The sequence below is a fragment of the Sorex fumeus genome, unplaced genomic scaffold (genome assembly GCF_029834395.1).
Source record: "Sorex fumeus unplaced genomic scaffold, SorFum_2.1 ptg000024l, whole genome shotgun sequence".
NCBI lineage: Eukaryota > Metazoa > Chordata > Mammalia > Eulipotyphla > Soricidae > Sorex > Sorex fumeus.
The window spans coordinates 27,669,971-27,690,171 of NW_026606081.1; the positions used below are offsets into that span (position 1 = coordinate 27,669,971).

The 20,201-nt window shown below is 44.2% G+C and overlaps 1 protein-coding gene across 2 annotated transcripts; it reads right to left on the minus strand.

Moving 5' to 3' along the window:
- Window positions 1-582: 582 nt before the first annotated feature.
- Window positions 583-8,753, minus strand: LOC130023561 (protein unc-50 homolog). Of its 2 annotated transcripts, none has more exons than XM_056114116.1 (5): window positions 8,098-8,753; window positions 7,335-7,455; window positions 3,101-3,240; window positions 2,909-3,010; window positions 583-928 (listed from the first exon to the last, which is right to left on the minus strand). In XM_056114116.1, exons 1-5 carry the CDS (start codon window positions 8,375-8,377, stop codon window positions 762-764), a joined length of 810 nt encoding a protein of 269 aa, XP_055970091.1. In that variant the 5' UTR covers window positions 8,378-8,753; the 3' UTR covers window positions 583-761. The 2 variants fall into 2 exon arrangements, with proteins under 2 accessions (XP_055970091.1, XP_055970090.1); XM_056114115.1 differs by having other exon boundaries at window positions 583-912; window positions 8,098-8,511.
- Between the last annotated feature and the right edge of the window lie 11,448 nt (window positions 8,754-20,201).

Here is a 20,201-nt window from a genome sequence, read left to right on the forward strand (position 1 = left end):
AGTACAGGTCCCAGGCACTGGATATGGCCTCCTGATTGTTAAGCCAAAGCTGTATTACAGGGTCTCTCCCAGCTGTGGGTCCCTGTACCTGACAAGTATTTCCTGAGAGTACCACATCTCTGTCTGTCATCTTGCATGAAGCATTGCTCCTTGTTGGGGAAACGTTTAGCTCACTCAGATCCTCTTTCCACAGAACCGTTCCATATGTGACTTTATCTGCCATGTCTGAAGAAAAAAGTGGTGCAGGATTGTTCTAAACTGACATCTTAAAGCTCTCTCCATGGAGGCTTCTGAAGGTTAGTCTGGATCATACAGCCTATTAGAAGTAGTGCAGACTGGGGCCAGAGTGATAGTACAGTGGGCAAAGCATTTTGCTTTGCTCAAGGCAACCTGGGTTCTATCTCTAGTACCTCAGATACTCCCCTGAGCTCCACTAGGAGTGGTCCCTGAGCAGAGTCAAGAGTAAGCCCTGAGCACTGCCATGTATTGGTCAAAAACAAAAAACCTTGGTTTGCATAGGGAGGAAGCATATCTATGTTAATTTTGTATATGTAGCCATCTTAGAATGAATAAAAAGCATGCTTTATTTTAAAAAATATTTATTATGATGTACCTTTAGTTAGTTTAAAGGAATGTACTGAACAACAGTTTTAACATATACTTACACAAATCTGCAATCGTTTTAATTTTAAGATATCTACAATGATTTACAAGTTTTACAAGAAATCGTCATTTCACCAATACTGTTGATACAATTCAGATCATCTTGCTTTTTTCACTTCACTCTGTACTTGTAGAAGGAGCACAGCATGTGGGTAAAGTTCCAGCCCAGTGCTAATGACAGTCCATAGAGCAGAATGAGAGGTGCAAACGGATAGAGAAGAGTGACTGTTTTTTTCAAAAATGGCAATGCTGGAAAAGAAAGAAACTCAGTTTTTAAAATGCCTAATAAACAGGCTGCTCCAATTATAACATGGGATGCCTAAGAGAATGCACACTGAATCAGCAGAAGAGACAGAATTACACTGCCATCTCTCCTCTACCATTAGTTCTTTCTTGTTCGTAGCTGAGAAAACCAGAAAGGGATTATTCCAGCAAATCTGAACTGCAAGGTTTAGAGTGAGTGGGGAACATCAGGAACACGAACAAGAGCACCAATGCCTGTATCAAAATCTCTAAGAATTCAGCTGGCTGAGATTTCTTGCCACTGGAAGCACTGTACTTCCCATCCTGGGAAAGTTAGGGCTCAACTAGTACCCGAACTCTTTGATCAAAGACCTAAACAACCTCAGTGTAAGGTCTGTTCCCACATGACCCAACTTAGGTATTTCTCATGCAGGAGACCCAGCTGAAATGCAGCTGCACTCAAACTATTCTAAATTGGAGAGCGTTACCAAAATGATAACAGTATTATTCCTAAAAAAACACAACGTTGTAGAGTTCTAATCAATAGTCATGAGAAACCTGAGTGTAACATCACACATCTCCCTAAACTAGTAAAAGATAAAAAAACAAGGACTGCCCCAAAGCAAAATTACAATCTTACTAGGGCCGAGCAGTTCCTCATGTAGGGGTGGAGCAGTTTCACTTCACATGACAGTGAAGGGCTAACCATAAGGCTAACAAATCGTGATATCTCTATATTTATCTTTATTTACTGGAAACTCCTTAATACATATGAAAAATGAAGCAAACGCTTCACTTCACATGACAGTGAAGGGCTAACCATAAGGCTAACAAATCGTGATATCTCTGTATTTATCTTTATTTACTGGAAATAACTCCTTAATACATATGAAGAATGAAGCAAACACTTCACTTCACATGACAGTGAAGGGCTAACCATAAGGCTAACAAATCGTGATATCTCTATATTTATCTTTATTTACTGGAAATAAAAGGCCCTCCCGTTGATCGTCGATTTGCTCGAGCGGGCCCAGTAACGTCTCCATTGGAGACTTTGTTGTTACTGTGTCTGGCATATCAAATACTCTCGGTAGCTTGCCGGGCTCTCCGAGAGGGGCGGAGGAATCGAACTCGGGTCGGCCATGTTAGCCGCTTGTAAGGCGAACGCCCTACCCACTGTGCTATCGCTCCAGTCCTGGAAATAACTCCTTAATACATATGAAGAATGAAGCAAACGCTTCTCATTCATAGTAAGCATGAACTGCTAGCAGGACTTGGTAATAATGTTTGCAAACAAATTAATTTGCAAGTATGTTCAGAGATGAATAAAGGCTGGGCCTGGTCTCTGGTCATCAAAAAAGAAAAAGAGGTGCTGCAGAGCTGGTACAGCAGGTGCAACACTTGCCTGCACGTGGCCGATTTGGGCTCGATCTCCAGTTCCAAAAATGAACCCAGCCGAGTGATCCCTGAGCACAACCAGGAGTAAGCCCCGAGGAGAGCTGAGTGGGGCTCAAAACAGAAGCAAAAACCAAAACAAAACAATTAAAAAAGAGAAGGTGGCAAAGATTTGAATACATGAACATTCATATATTCATGCGTTCATTACACTGGACTCAAGCTTTCCTCACTCTAACCTATTGCTGACAAAACCAGAACTGGCAAGTTCCGCTAACTGGGAAATAGTATGGTTTAACATAAAATCTTAGATTATAAAATCTGTCATATGCCATCAATTCTACCTCCTTGTTACAGACCATAGGCAAGTGAAGCTTCATCTGAAACATGAAACTAAATATACCCACATAACAGAGCTGCTAAGTATAATTCATATATAAGTATAATAAATATAATTCATATATATATATAGAAGTATCTGTAAATGCTCTTGAAGGATTTTTAGAGTTTCAATTATCGAAACAACTTTTCATATCGCTGTTAATTTTCCAGTCAACCAAAGAACAATAGTTGGGTTTTCCCCCTCCCCCCCAAAATTTTTACTTACCACTATATCCTAGGAAAGTTACATAGATATAATAGCCAACTGCTACCAGCCATAAGGTATTTCCAACTAAATATCCAATAAACGTGTCTGTTAGGATAACATCTGCCAGAGAGATACAGACAATCAATCTTCTTTGGGGCATACAAAAAAAAAAAAATCTTGACAATGTTCTGAGAAGTAACAGCTACTTACGATTGATAAAAAAAAGCTGGATGAAGTGCAGAATGACAAGGAGGGGATAAAAAGCATTCAGATGCACATCGAAGGCGTAGCCCCATTCCACATCACACTCTCTGCTCTGCCGCTTCACTAAATATTTATTAGAGACAAACCTAAAGGCAAAGTCCACAGTCATTTTAAAATAAAACGAATTTCCTATTTTCTACCATCTCTGTACCTAGTGAGAAAAGAACCAACAGCAACATAACTACTTCAATGAATAAACAGGCAACAGAGGGACAGAGGACACAGGGGAAAGCACATTAAATGTGGAGAGTTGTGGAGGAACATCAACAACACGACAAATACTGTCTTTACTCCTGTCCCCAATAGGAGCCACTCCAGAAAAAGAGAGCACAGAGTATGCTCCAGCCTTGGGGGGGCTGATGCCATTCTTGCCACCAGAGAGGCCAGGCTGAGAAGTTATGAGAAGGAAGTGCTGTAACATGGGCCTAAGTGTCTGTCTGTGGAGAGGTCTCAGCAGTGCAGAAGCACCCAGGGCTAGAGGGAGGGCAGTGAGGGAGCCCTGCTGAGCACTGGGCACTTGAGTAAGGCCTGATTCTGATCCTGCCCACAGGGATTCTGGGGGAAATCTGAGCTGGCAAAGAAGGGGGCAGGAGCTTGGCAGACAGTAGTTTACACTTGCAGTACCCAAGCAGCAGTGCCCCCAGCAGCCAGGCTCTCTGAATGGCTCCTGTGCGCACACACTCCATCAGGGACCTGACACTATATCCCATATCCTTCTCAAGCACCTTACCTTAGACCCGGGACTGCCTCTGCCCAGAAAGGAGGTCAGACTCTAACCCACTGACCTGCAGGGCTGCCCGTGATTCCAGAACAAACTCAGTGACTCACAATTAACTTAGAGCCTTCTCTCATGCTAAACATGACCCCCATTCCTGGCCATGCAGGAAGTCTGCAGAGTACAGACGATTGTGGGGCCTGCCCACAGCCAGTCCTGAACACAAGACAGTCACAGACACTGGGCATACACACACACGCTAGTCCTGGACACCGGATGTACACGAGCCAACTGTAGACAGCATACACGAGCCAGTCCAAGCCAGTCCCGGGCACTGGATGTACACAAGCAAGTTCTCGACACCCGATGTACATTGAGTCAGTCCCAGATACTGGATGTACATAAGCCAGAGCCAGTCCTAAATGGAGCAGGTGAAATGTCTTTGCCAAAAAAAAAAAAAAGCTAATGAAAATGTACCGTCAAGCCAGAAAGAAGGTGTCATTACTCAAATGTACAGATAACAATATAGGATCAAGAATCACAGAAAAATCAGGTACATATGACATCACCAAAACAGACTAACACAATTCTAAAATCTGACCCTACAGAAACTGAGATGTGACCCCAGGAAATGGTTCTGATCTGGAGTACTTACTGAATCTCTGGAAGCCTAGGATCAATCCCTGGTGCCTGATGGTTCCCCAGGCCAGGAGTAACCCTCAAGTAATTAGTGGGAAGTTGTTCCCAAGCACCGCCAGGTATGGCCTAGGGAAAAAACACTATCTAAAAACTTATAAACTGTCAAAGGATTCAGAATAATCCTGTGAAGGAAGTTTAGTGAATGATAAGAAAGGCAGAACAAAGTTAAGAAAATTCATGCGCAGGGGCCCGAGAGTACAGGACTTGCTTGCCTTGCCCACAATGACTTGGTATCCCATATGGTCCCTGAGTCTGCCAGCAATGATCCCTGAGCACAGAATCAGACTTAAGCCGTGAGCACAGTGGGTGTGTCCCATTACCCACCCCCCTCCAAAAAAAAAAAAAGAGAAAATGCATCACATTGAGTCCAAAGTTAGAAGAAATAAAAAAATAAATATTTGAGTAGAATAGAGAAGAGAACAGCAGGAAAAACTAATAAAACTTAAGAGTATGTTCTTTGAAAGTTAGACAAAATTCACAAACCCTAAGTTAGACAAATCAATCTTTACTTAAAAAGTTACTACAACTGATATAACAGAAATTTAAAGAATCATAAAAGTTTCTTTGCAACTAAAAAGACATCCCAGAAAGAAATAGAGAAACGTTAATGTAACTTTCCACGACAGAATGAGGGAAGATATTCCCCAGCATCCATATGGTTCCCCAAGCCCACCAGTAATAATCCTTGAGCAGAAAGCCAGGAATAAACCCTGAGCACCGCTGTGTGTGGCCCCCAAACAAAAACAAGCATGCAAAAAGATATGCTAAAGGTCAATAGATACAACAAGCACATAACAAGACACCCCAGTATTACTAGTATTCATTTGAGATGCACATCAAAACCAGGAGGCGTGAGGAAGAAGTTTAATGGAGAGTATGCCTCGTACATGCAATGCACACACTCCACCAGCACTGCAGTACTTCCCCGCTGAGTTATCACCTCAGACTGGTTGGGATGGCCATCATTAGAAGAAGGGGAAGAGGAACATGGATGCTATGGATGCCACAGGCTGGTGTCATAGGGAGGATCACAGTTACTTGTGCTTTTTCTGTTTCTAGTTCCTCATATGATTCATAATACAACCAAATACATTGAGTCTTTTTCTTGAAAAAAAAAAAAAAACTGAGGGCCACATCTGGGAGTGCTCAGGACTTACTCCTGGATCATTCCTGGATCTGCGTTTCTGGTGGGCTCAGGGGAACCATAGGATGCTGGGAACTGAACCCAGGTTGACTGCATACCAGGTAAGAGCCCTACCCACTGTCCTATCACTCCACTGGTGCTCCCGGGCTACTCCAGGTTTGTTTGGGGCAGGCACTGGTCCTCTGAGCTACCTCCCTAGACCATAAGCCTTTAATCTAATATGACATGAAGTCTCCTATAGGAACTGAACTCCATGCTGCTGTGATTTTTACGATCCTATGGAGTCTGCACATAACAAACTATATTAAAATCTTACATACTATTCTTTCATATACACTTTCGATAGGTATTTTGGTAACAGATATGTGACTTAGATTAGTTAGCAGTATCAAATTTTAGCTAGGTCTTTTAATTCCTAGTTTAATGATACAAAGCATTAACTCACTGCTTGAATACAGGCAAAACTGAACTAACTTAGTCAAAGGTACAATGGTAAAATAAAATGTCGATGTTAACAGAGGTTATAATTTCAGAACTTTTTTGAAATAGTAATATTTTTGAGCTACCAATATTGAGCACCTGTAACATACAAGGTGCTTTCCAAAGGATAATCTACTCCCAAAAACTACACTGCAGTAACTCATCTGACAACAGAGTAGACTCGGACGGTTCCCCAGTAAATGAATGAACTAACATAGAACCCCACTCTGTGACTAAAATGTTCTGTGGGATCACCACCACATCCTCCACCACCTTTCTTCTCTAAGAATCGCATGCCATATCCATTCTCTTTATCTAACTTGCCAACTATACAGGAGAACTTTTAGCTTTGGAAAAACTGAAAATCAAACATTAAATTCATTTTTTTTCCCTTTTGGGTCACACCTGGCGATGCACAGGGGTTTATCCTGGCTCTGCACTCAGGAATTACTCCTGGTGGTGCTCAGGGGACCATATGGGATGCTGGGAATCAAATCCGTGTCGGCTGTGTGCAAGGCAAACGCCGTACCCACTATACTATCGCTCCAGCCTCACACTCAGATTTATACTCAGTCCCAGTCCACTAAATTTGCTCGAGTCTAGGCAGAATGATAATTATTTCAGTGCCTGTATGCATGTGCTTGTAATATATGTCTCAATAGACACAAAAAGTTTAACAATAAATTCCTGTTTAAGAGTACTTCATGTAATGCCAAAGAGAGTCCCTGAAACAAACACCTTGAGAGTGACCCACTAACAAATAAAACAGAGGGGCCAGAGCAGGAGTGATTTCTGAGTGAAGAGTCAGGAGGAATCCAAGTATCATTGGATGTGACCTCCAGAACCTCCAAAAAAAAAAAAACCCAAAAAACAAATGCAAAAGAAAACTGTCACTGGTCAACTGCATATTTTTTTTCTAAATCATTAACTTTTTAGTATATGACCATCATTTTAATTCAATTACTGGCTGTACTCTGATGAGTAAATACAAGTATGTTCTCAGTACTAATACAGGAGTACAAATTGGGATCCCGGAGGTCAAAAATTATATTATATTTCAATTTCCAGCAGCTATTATGCCTCTAAATAAGCATACACAGGTACGACTGCAATATCTGAAAAAACGATGCAATGGTACTTACCACATTAAAGTTGATATGAGCAGACCAACGCCTATACAATCTATGAACACAACCCAAAGGAGCAGCTTTATCGTCTCAAAAAATCCCATGTCGAGCACAAAGCCAAATCCTATCGTGGAAACTGAAAAGGAAAATTCACAAGATTCATTCACGCACTTTGCTAGGGTCTAGAGACACGTGGTACAGTCCCTTTTCTCTAGATGTTTCGTCTTTGAGGAAGACCAAGACAATAGCAAACCCCCAAAGATGTACTAAGTGTGATGGATGAGGAGAGGCGCACCACCTCAGGGTGGAGAACACTGAGCGCTCACTAGGGGTTTTTCTGTCCATGCTCACAAGAGGGGCCCTGTCCTTAGAAAAGCAACGGTCCACTTCACACCACACCCTTCCACACCACAGCGCGGGTCGGCCCTTTCCTTACGCTACCGGACGGCTTCGCGTAATTCGCCCTCCCTCTCACTACAGATCTGCCTGCTTGTGAGGGGCGACTTGTGCTGGATCCTCATTTTCTCAGGGAGATTTCAGTCAGCTATCATTTGACCACAACTGAAAACCGTGATCGACGTCCTCTGCTTTTCAAAACCGGGCCGGTACGAATCACGCTGGCACGGGTTTTGGGCCCATAGAGAAGCGAGCAGAATCACCTCTTGTGAGATTTCGGTGACGGTAGGTAAGGGAGAGGCGGTGTCCAACGCCCTCGGGGCGTCGGTGACACAGGACCCCGCAGAGCATAGTGCGGTGGGCGCCTCGCGGCCGCACTCACCGCAGAGCCAGACGCTGAGCAGGACCAGGAAGGCGGGGTCGTCCCGGGCCCACTGGTCCTTCGTCTGCTTCCGGTAGTGGAAGTTCCTGTAGACGCGCTGCGGGGACGTGAACAGGTAGAGCATCTGCCAGGCGGCGAACTCGAAGTCCATCTGCCGGAAGCGGAAGAGCCGCCGCAGGTACTTGGAGCGCTTGGCGCCCGCCGTGTGGCGCGCCGCGTCCCGGGAGCTCAGCGCCCCGTTGCCCTGCGCGAGCGAGCCGACGGCCGTGCTGGGCAGCATCGTCCTGAGGGGGCGGGAGGCGAAGGCGCCGCAGCGGAGACAGACACGCACGCACGGGCCGCCCGGGCTGCCGACGCCGCCCTCACGGCCGCCAGGGCGGAAAGGCGAGAGGCTGAGGCGGCGACACGGGCCGGGCTGAGGCGGCGACACGGGCCGGGCTGAGGCGCCGCCCTCACGGCCGGCCCCCGGGGCGGAAAGGCGAGAGAGAAAGGCTGAGGCACCCACCGCGGCTCGCTCACGAACGTGACAGAAACGCCAGGAATGCGGGGCGAGGCTCAGCTCCGGCGGCGAGTCTGGTCGTCCCGCGGGAACGCGGCGCTCGGGGCGCTCTTCGGAAGCCCGCCGCCGCCACGGGAGGCTCTGGCTGGCACCTCACGCAGGGGCCACACAGCAGCCGGGCCCCGCAGTCGCCGGGCTCACTTCCCTTCCGGCCACGGAGCCGGCGCCCCGGAAGTGACGTACCAGCGGTGCCCGCTTCCGCCGCGCTCGCGGCCGCCAGAAGTTGAGGAGTTGGTCCGAGTGGCGCGCGCCGCCGAGAGGATAAGGTTCCGGGCCGCGGTGGGCCCCGGCGGAGCGCGGGTGCTTCCGGCCTCCGCTCCCGCGCTGCCAGCGGACCGCCGCGGACCCGACTGGATCCTTGCAAGGCGCCCGAAGCAGTGATTAGGGATTTGTGAAACCTGACAGCAAAAGTGCATTTTTTTTTGTCTGCTGGGAATAGCTATTATTTTTTTTCTCGAAGCAGAGTTGTATTCGGCTAGTATAGTACCAAAGAAAGTATGCAGTGGACGTGTGAAACTGCTTTGAGATTTGTTTATGGATGTTTTATAGGAATATTAAAGTAGATTATACAAATAGTGATAGTGATACAAATAGCATTATAAAATATAAACGCAAGAAAGCCCTGGGGCAATTATCATTAGTTTATGGAGACAAGAACCATTTTTTTTTTTTTTTTTTGCTTTTTGGGTCACACCCAGCGCTGCACAGGGGTTACTCCTGGCTCTGCACTCAGGAATCACCCCTGGCGGCGCTCAGGGGACCGTATCGGATGCTGGGAATCGAACCCGGGTCAGCCGCGTGCAAGGCAAACGCCCTACCTTTTGTGCTATTGCTCCATCCTCTAGAGACAAGAACTTTTGAAGGATTTTCCCTATCTCTTGTTAAATGTTTTTGTTGATACCCAGCAGTGCTCACGAGAAAGGCAGTGCTGGGAATTGAGCCCACGTCGCCTGCCTGTATTGCATGCTGTCCAACCTCTTGAGCTGGCTCTCAGCCCCTTTTAAACATTTTAGACAAAGATTGGAGGTTCTACTTACTGAGCTATAGAGATGCTACACAATCACAAACATCCTGTTATTCGTCGATTGCCTTGAGCAGGCCCCAGTAACGTCTCCTTCGTCCTAGCCCTGAGATTTTTTTTAAAAGTGCCATATTCTAGGCTCTTTCAGAGTTAGGAGAATGAGACCCTTCATTGTTACTGGTATTTGGCATATTGAGTACACCACGGGGAGTTTGCCAGACTCTCCCATGTGCGCAGGTTAGATTTGGTAGCCTGCCAGTTTGTCCAAAGTAGGAATGAGATGATAAGATGGCACCCAGCCACCACCATGCTGAGACCACTCTCCGCACACATGAAGGTACCGGCAGAGGAACAAAGACACGCGGATCCCGGGGCTGAGATCTCCAAGCCTACTTGGATCGGGGCTGAGCATCCGCCACCTAGATCCTCCAAATTCCAGTAGGCGGGGGTCACACCCAGAGATGCTACAAATCTTAGAAATTTGATCAAAAAGTTTCCATGTCTTTTAAAAATTGAATATAGAGTTTTTTTGTATTCGCTGTTTAGTGATGAGAGAAACAGATCCGATAAGAAAAGTCTTTTCTAATCCGTATTTGGAAAGGACACACTCTAAAAACAATTCCCGGAGGGGTTGTGCTTGCCACAAAGGCAGGAGGTGAGAAAGAGGTGGGGATGGGGTGAGGGATACTGGAAACAGTAATCCTGGAAAATGGGCACTGGTGGAGGGATGGGTACTTGAACATTGTTCAACTGAACTGCAATCATGAAAGTCTGTAAGTCTGTAAGTGGATCTCAGGACAATTCATTAAGATTAAAAAAAGATACAAAGTAAAAAAATAACAATACCTACATATGGCAAAAGCATCTGTCTTTCAAATATGGCTCTTTATAAAATCTAGTTTACCTAAGACCAAATAGCAATGTACATACGTGTACAATTTCAACGCCATTTCATATTACTTAATCCAAGCATTAGCTCTGTGATTACTTTTTCTGCTCCAGATAATAATTTAGGTATAATGAAGTAAATCTGGGGGGCAGGCTGAGGTACTGGGTGGGACATTTGTGGAGGGAAGGGCACACTAGTGGTGGGATTGGTGCTGGAGCATTTAATGACAAAACAATTGTATTATGAACAACTTGGTAAATCATAGTGTTAGAAGAAAAGTTATAAAAATATATTTAAAAGAAATACAAATGTGAAAATATAGCCAACCAGCTCTAAAAAAAAACATGGGTTAATTCACCAACAATCTGGAAAAGCATTCCTAACTAGGATGCAAAATCCATACTAGGAATATGGGCAAAAGTTGATAGATTCAATTGCTAAAAAATTATCATTATGGCGGCAGAGACTGTCACTCAAATGGAGGGGAAATTATTAACTGAACAAAAGTGCAATTAATATGAGAAGCAGTAAACATCTCTGATACACAGCAGTAAACATCTCTGATACACGAGTAACATTTTTTAAAAATTTTTTATTAGTGAAACACTATAAGGTACAGTTGTAGATTTACAAATTTTTGTGCTTGGGTTTCGTTTATACAATGATCAAATACCCATCCCTCCACCAGTGCCCATTTTCCACCACTATGGATAATATTTCCCCCCCCCATCACCCCAATCCCACCCTGCCACTGTGGCAGGGCATTCCCCCCTGTTCTCTCTCTCCTTTTGGTACACGAGTAACTTTTGATTTAATAAAAAATAAAAAGAACATACAGATCATACAAGCTGGAGAGATTACCCTCTGCACTGTACTTTTAATTAGATTCATTAAGATGAGTTAAGTAAAATCTTGACTTATTACTTCCTCTAGTGAGGGATTTAGGTTCTGGGCTCAGAGGCCTGTAGTCAAGGCTCGACCACTGTCTATGTGACCAGGGGCAAATTATGGAGATAACAGTGATACCCTTTTCTTAAATACATCGTGAGGCTTCACAAAACAAGATAAAGTATGTAAAATGTTTGGTGTACTTAGAACATAGTTAACACTCAAAATATTATTGTTAATCATCAGTATTTAAAATTTCCTCCCATTGTTGGGGTCAGGAGTTCCCTAACCCTGGGAGGCACAGAGAGACCAGACAGACAACGTTCCTGCAGAAATTCAAGCGGGGTTTTATTCAAGCCAGCATGCTGGGGCTCTGCAACATACCCAAGAGCGAGCAGAGGCTGAGAGCCCCAAACTCAGAAACAGGTCATCTTTTATACAGTTTGAGAACAAAGACCACATATTTTTCCCACATATTTTTCACATACATGTTTTGCTAGGTTCCTTACAGTTTTTCTTGCAGTATCTTGACTCAAACACCTTGACCTGGTCACATAGTTTCAGTTTCCAGAATGGTCAAAACACTCTATCTATCTTTAAATAGTTATGTTTAACCCATACCTTACACATCTACTGGGTTCAGTCCAATTTTGTAATCTCAAGGCTGCTGAACCGTTTACAGAAAGCAATTTTGCAAGTTAATTAACTCCTTCCTAGCCTTCCTAGCTCCTTTCATTCCCCACTTCTTCTTGTGCATATCTCTAATCCTAGAGGTATTCTTAGGTGGAACTTTCTTCCTCATGGGGTAAAGCCTGATACTGCTGTCTCAGCACTAGAAATTGGATAGAATTCATTCATTCCTTAACAAACGTAACTAATTTATTGAGGATACAGGGTCCCAAGGTAAACAGAGTTAGAAGTATCAAGAGTGGTCCAGCTAGGGTCGAAAGGAGAGTTGCTAACCAGGGTGACTGATTAAACCAGGATTCAAACCACCCTTCTCGGGACTCCCTCTCTTTCCTTCGTTGTTCCAATCGTAACACTGCTCACCCAGCAGCCTTCTTCCCCAGGCAACTAAACAGAAAAAAAAAGTTTGGTTTTGTTTACTGCGACATACACATGAAATCGAGTATACAGTCCATGCAGTAGCACAGTCATTGGAGAGGACATTTTGATGCTGGCCCCAGTGCAAAACAGTCCCAGCAATGCCGCCTGCTTGCCATCGCTGCCACCACCACTGACACCTTCACTATAGAGTCTCTGACAACCTCAGGGTGGTCAGCGTAGAAACAGCATGCCTCCATCAGAGCAGCGCAGAGCCCTTCGTTCTTGAGAACAACAGGTCGAAGGTCGAGTCCTCTCGGTTTTGAAAGACTATCTTGGACAGGAATGTTAGAGATTTCTCGATGCAGTCTTAAAAAGAGTTAAAGCAACAGAAACCAAAGCAACATTGGCCAATTCACACATGTACCCAATCACCTCTGTAGAATTAGAATCTGATTCTTACAAGAAACAAGTTACAGAAACATGGTTTTCTCTCCACCTTCATTTTAAAAATTTGCCAGATAGCTTAACAAACCTGGCTTGTCCTTTTGCATAAACACAGCAAGATTAGAGAACTCTCCATTTGGGTTATCCCATTATTTACTGCAAAGTCCTGGGGGTCAGCTAACGACAGGAGACACACCAATAATGGCATTAATCTTATCTGGCACGTCAGAGTTACCCAGGCCTGGCCATAAGATGTCCCACGACGAACTGGATGGCCTTGAGCCTTCAGGTTGAACTGGATGTGACTTTGGGCCTCATTTTCCACAAAAATATCCTGGCAGAAAAGAGTCCATCCCATCCCTTCTTCAGGGCTGGGAGAAATCCTTGACGCTGAGAGTAGGCCCAGACTGGTTAACCTAGATTCCTCTATAGCAATGATGACTTCCAGTCTTTCCTTGAGCTGACCTGCCTCTAGGGTCACCCTGAGGTTTGTAGGGTACTTGAAACAGTACCTGTTAAGTTCCTGCTCCTATCATTTAGACAGATCCCCTGACTGTTTCCCTGGAAAAGGGCTTTGGGGTTCCACAGCTGGGTTTTCCTGTCTGCATGAGGGGTAGACCCTAATACAGAGAGGAAATATTTATCTGTATTTATGCAAACCAACATAGTGCCATGAAGCATCAAAAACATCTGAAGGTACAAAAGAAGAGAAAAGCAAGCTTTTCACCTTACTCACAGCAAGGTGTAATACACCCATTTGCTGTGGGTCCTAGTCAAAAGAAGCTTAAATCTGTAGCAATAAAGGATATAATTTAGCAGCATTTTTAAACCTTGACTTCCCATTTTCTAAGAGCACTGTACCAGGAGTCTGGACAATCTGTCCAATATCTTTCTGACTTATGACATACATCTATATTAGCACAACATGATCTCCCAAGTTTAGACACAGGTACCAATCATCTCACTTAACACGACAAAACTGTACTCTGCAGTGCTTCCATAGATATTCAAAAAGTCTTAAAAAACGCTCACAATTAAAGCTCTTACAAGGTATATTCACTGGACGAAAGATCACTTTACATTAGAAATTAACCAGGAGACATCTTAAAATTCTTATTTACAGGAAAACACAAACACAAAAAGATTAAAACACTCATAGATTATCATGAAACAGAAAGCATTTCACACTTAGGTACAAAGTTCTCAGGTCAGGACTAGGTTGATACCTGGAGACAAAGCTTGGCATGAAATAAAATTATCAAAATAATAGCATGCACTTTTAAGCACTAGACAGGCTGATTAACAACATAGTTCCCACATTTTCCATGAAATTCTCCATTCTCAGAAACTATTACAGAAGGCTGACATCTGAGATGAACCCACTTTATAACTCTTAGTAGTTCTAGAAATTTTAGTTACCAAGAGTCTCAGAGATCATATAGAGCACTCATAGGACAAGTTTTGCAACCAAATTTATAACTCTAGAAACTCATGTTTAAACTAAATCATTACTTTTTGAATCTGTTTTTATGTCATATTCCAAGATTTTCTAGGTCAAATATTCTAATAATCCAATGCAGATACAAATATGTACATTGATATAATAGCATAAGACCTATAAACAATCAATTTTTATAAAACATGATAAAACCTTCTTTGGCTTGCCAGATATTTTTAACAATTCCACAAAAATATAAACATGCTTTCAGACACAGAAAAAGCCCTTTGGAATTTTTTTTTTTTTACCAAACTTTGATATCAGCATAAGAAAATATTTGAATTGCTCTGTGAACACAAAAAGGATGGCAACAATCTATCTTTCCCACCGCCCACGTTCGGTAGTTTCCCCCACTCCAGGGAGGTGGATGGCAATGGGCAGAAAAAGGAAGGAAACCTTATGGCCAGGCTGCTTGATCTTAGTTGCAGTTTATTCCAATCCTCTTTCCATTCATCTCGTATCTCTTCTGCCTCTCCTAGCCCATTCTTACAGTCTCATTATATCCCATAAAAGAAACTCAGGTTCTCTCAAGCATGTTTTCCCTGGTTCTCTCAGACCTCCTAGTAGAGAGCCCCGAAATCTCCTCATATAGATCATGGTACCTCTAAAGGGACAATACAGTGATATCATCAAAAGGAGAAAGAACATTGAGGCAGCAAAATATACATTGCTTCTTTACATCTGCAGGCCAGTAATTTTGGCCTCACCTTTTACAAGCTACAAGCACTTGGATTAGCACATCAAAGACTAGTCTGCTAGAGCTTGGAATCTACATCCCAAAGATCAGGTCTGGCTAGCACCTGAGATCTGCTCTGTGAGATAAGGGAAGCTGCCTCTTGCAGTATAGGTAAAGGTAAAGGTAAAGGCCCTCCCATTGATCGTCGATTTGCTCGAGCGGGCCCAGTAACGTCTCCATTGGAGACTTTGTTGTTACTGTGTTTGGCATATCGAATACTCTCGGTAGCTTGCCGGGCTCTCCGAGAGGGGCGGAGGAATCGAACTCGGGTCGGCCATGTTGGCCGCTTGTAAGGCGAACGCCCTACCCGCTGTGCTATCGCTCCAGTATACTGAAATTATTTACTGAAGGCAGTTTGAAAGGGAAAAATGTTTAGCCTCATCCAAACTAGTCAGGACATTCTAGGACAGATTCTCACTTAGCAGATTGACTCACAATTTACAATACAAGTTCAGTGTCCTGGAAGGATCTGATCTTACAAATTAACAGATTCTGACTAGGGGGAAGGCTGATTAACTGGTTGGGGAGGAGAGCATAGAGAAGTGGTTACAGAAAAATAAAGGAATGGAAGTGACTCAGGAGCACTGTGATGGGTGTAACCTGATAAACCTTAGTTCCTTGTGTCAAGGGAGAATGGACAAATCCAGTTGTTATCCTATAAATTGCCACTGTTTAGGAAAATAAGGAAACTTCATTTTCATGCCTTCCGTACCTCTGTAGTTTGGAAAAGTGGCCTAATTTTTCATTAAAGTTAGTTGAGGTTTGTAAGATAAGGTCTTGCATTCTCTGAACTCTTATTTCACTTTAGTTTCAGGCTCTAGTTCCGCAGCTCTTCCTGGATAGTACAGATTCTTAAGTTCAAAAGGATTTCAACTATTAATCACATAATCATTAATGTTCTTCTACCAAGAAATTTAGATGGAGAATTCTGCTCTCTGTAGGCTCAACCTTCTGATAAGAATTCTTCTTTTAACCCTTGTCTGACAGGTTCCAAAAACAACTGCATTTCTTAAATCACTGGGTTGCATATCACTAACTTCTCTAGAATTTCTACTCCTGATTTCAGCCTGGTGCTCCCCCGCAGTAGGATCGAAGGGAGTATACCTGCAGTACGCCTCCATTAACCTTTCTAAGAACACAGCCGGACTCTCGTCCTGCTCCTGTGTAACTCTTCTCACCTGAGCCAAATTGGTGGGCTAACGCCCTGTCTCCTGGAGACCCGCAGCTAGAGTCTGGCGGTAGATCTGTAGATGTCTCCTACCTTCAGATGTATTGGGGTCCCAGTCAGGTCACCAGAGTGGGGAGTACTCGTCCGTCCCCCCTCCCCATCAGGAATCTCAGGGCCATAAGCACAGAGGGGTAAGATAACTGTGTCAGCCTCGGAGGAGCTGCCGGCTGCTCTGGCCTCCCTACTCCGTGTCCGGGACGCAGGTCCGGGTGTTGATGAGTCCGGGGCTGGAGGGGCAGCGGCTGGCTCTGCAACGGCAGGAGGCAGAGGATCAGGAATAGGAGGGAAAGGAGGCGGGAATGGCTGGAGTTCCAGGACAGGCGGATAAGGAGGGTGCTCATCGAAGAGTGAGATCCTGTGACTCAGGGAAGGGATCTTTTGATGGAAGGGCAGGATACAGCGGCAGATGGCTAGATGGCCGTGCCACCAAGACAGGAGCAGTAGGAGCGATAGCTGCAGGGACAGGCACAGATGGAGCCAGGGGAGGAGCAGAGGGAACCTGGTTCCAGCACTTGAGTGTTCCACACAGACAGACAGACAGACAGACAGACAGACAATGTACTGACTAAAGACCACATGTACATGTACACACATCTGCAGTTGATCTGACTCTTCAAAAATGGCAGGGAGAAAACTGATGGAAGGAGCAGTCCCCAGGGCAAAGAAGCCCTGTCGGCCGATTGGGAACACTGCTCCCCGTTTCCCAGCCTGACCAGCCAGTCTACTGTTTGTTAAAAATGGGTCAAGAAAGTGCTTTTGTTGATATAAGCCGGCAAAATAAACTATGACAAAGTTGTTGAAATCTAAGGTGGTCATGTTACCATATTTCCCAATTGCAAGCAATAATCTATGAAAAAGATGGTTCCTTGGCAAAAGTTTTCTTAAACAACCTCTAAGAGAGAATGACGCAAGCGCAATTCCCTTTGTAGAGAAGAGGATAGTGGAAGAGTTAAGAGGTCGGGCAACACAACAGATGTAGACTCTCCGAGTCTACCAGATAGGAGCCTTCCAGGCGTCCCTGGTCCTTCTCCACCACCGGGGCGTCCCTCGTGGCTGTGGTCAGTGTTTCTCCAGACACGTCTATCTAACAATGAGCGCACATACAGACGTGTTCCCGTCCGATCTGAGAGACAGAATATATAGACAGAATATATGGTACCAAAAGAAAAAAAAAAGAGGTGCCTTGACTTACCCCGTGGCTCAATCCGGCATCCCTAGCGCAGGGTCCTCAGATCTCGGTGGAACCTCCAAATGTTGGGGTCAGGAGTTCCCTAGCCCTGGGAGGCACAGAGAGACCAGACAGACAACGTTCCTGCAGGAATTCAAGCGGGGTTTTATTCAAGCCAGCATGCTGGGGCTCTGCAACATACCCAAGAGCGAGCAGAGGCTGAGAGCCCCAAACTCAGAAACAGGTCATCTTTTATACAGTTTGAGAACAAAGACCACATATTTTTCACATACATGTTTTGCTAGGTTCCTTACAGTTTTTCTTGCAGTATCTTGACTCAAACACCTTGACCCGGTTACATAGTTTCAGTTTCCAGAATGGTCAAAACACTCTATCTATCTTTAAATAGTTATGTCTAACCCATACCTTACACATCTACTGGGTTCAATCCAATTTTGTAATCTCAAGGCTGCTGAACCGTTTACAGAAAGCAATTTTGCAAGTTAATTAACTCCTTCCTAGCCTTTCTAGCTCCTTTCACCATAAATTCACCCAAAGAATTTAAATGCTGTATTAAATAAAGCACCTGGCCATGTGAGCATCTGAATCATCATCATTCTGTTACTAGTCACATTGCTAGGCACGAGATTGCTGTCTATTCTCTGGATCAGTTTTCTGACAAAATTTACATTATATTGAATCTGACACTTCTTGAAATTAATTTCTTTATTGAATCTGACACTTCATGAAATTAATTTCTTCATATAAACATTGTTTAAATGCAAAACCATTGTAGAACTTAATAATATTGACATAATTAAATACCATCATACAGTCCAAAAACTTCTCAATATTGCACAAAAAAGGCATATTTGTATGTCATCAAATATATAACAACACAAAGGCTCAGATTCAAACATCTGGGCCCTGGAATAAGGAAAATTGAAGCAAACACTTATTTTCAAAATATCTTCAACCCTAAAACCCTAGATATCTGAAAACATTTCCCTTTTTGATAAAAAGAAAACTAAAGACTTGCATGGGAACTTTGCAGTTAGTTAATATTGATGCTGAATCTTCCACATTGGTTAGGTTGTTGATTCCACTGGAGAAATGTGAGCAGGTGGGATGGAGATGCAGCACTAGGATCAGGAGGCAGATGCGCGCGATATGGCGGTAGCATGGCCGCATCTGTGACTTTGAGCAAGACAGGCAATCTGCTCCATACTGTTTGACTCAGATGTTGAAGGGTTAGACCTGACAACCTTTAGGATATCTTTTCCACCACTCAAAGGTTATAGTTGGGGAGAAAAGTTTAAAATGCTCTAGGTGGGCCTGGAGAGAGAGAGCCCGACCGGCTGGAGTTGTGCTTCACGTGCAGGAGGCCCAGGCTGGCCCTCTGTACCAATGTTCCCCAAATACACAAGTTAGCGACCCACAAACCTAGAATGCATAGGCCCCAGTCAGGTAGGGAGAGGTAGGGGGAGAGAGGGAGAGAGAGAGAGAGAGAGAGAGAGAGAGAGAGAGAGAAAGAGAAGAGGAGAAAGGGGAGAGGGGAAAGGGGGGAAGAAGAAGAGGAAGAGAAAGAAGAAGGAGAAGGAGAGGGAGAAGAAAGAAGAAAGAAGAATAAGAAATTCATTATGACCAGTATATATCTCAGGAGTATATGATTCATAGCACTTAATGAGATCCTTCAAAGAGAGGTCAAAAACTCAGCCAATTTTCTCGGGCTCTTGCTCCCAAGAGACACTAAGTTAGCCGTGCGAATATACTTATACAACAGAACTGTAGCATTGTCCTCCTGTTGATCATCAATTTGCTCGAGCGGGCACCAGTAATGTCTCCACTGTGAGACTTGTTACTGTTTTTGGCATATTGAATATGACATGGGGAGCTTGCCAGGCTCTGTCGTGCGGGTGGGATACTCTTGGTAGCTTGCTGGGCTCTCCAAGAGGGATGGAGAAATCTAACTCGGATCAGCCACATGCCAGGCAAACGCCCTACCCGCTGTGCTATCACTCCAGCCCCTATGTACTTTAAAATAGTGAATTTTACGTTTTGTTGACTGCATCTTAAAAAATACTTTGTATTTTTTAGACCCTGTTGTGGACCCCAGTTTTTGTTTGAAAAATAAGGACATTTTGTAGTATGTGTGTTTTTACTAGCTGTAGTCTAGTTCATAGATCTCTTAAAATAGATGTTCGGGGACTGGAGAGATGTGCCAAGGGAGGTAACTGCTTTGGCTGTGCAGCCCACTTGGCAGGCCCAATTGACCGAGAGTGACCCCCTGAGGGGCCCCTAGGCCTCTTGACCAAATAAAATATTTGCTCGGGAAGAAAATAAAGTAAAAACGATCGTAGGCTGCTACAAAGCGCACTATGGAATTTGCTTTCTGGTTCTGCTTTTATTTCCTGTAGCCGACCGTGGCAGCCAGTAAAGGTGCTGTTCACAGACTGACCTCAAGGTGGCGGTACAAGACCATGTCTTTAGAACAAGCCCTGGGGGCCAAGGAACCAGTTTGCTTTCAATTAAAAGGAAAATTCTGGATTTGTTTCCTCTGGAAACTGCACTGCACTGCCCTCCAGTTGTTCATTGACTTGCTCGAGTGGGCCCAGTAATGTGAGAT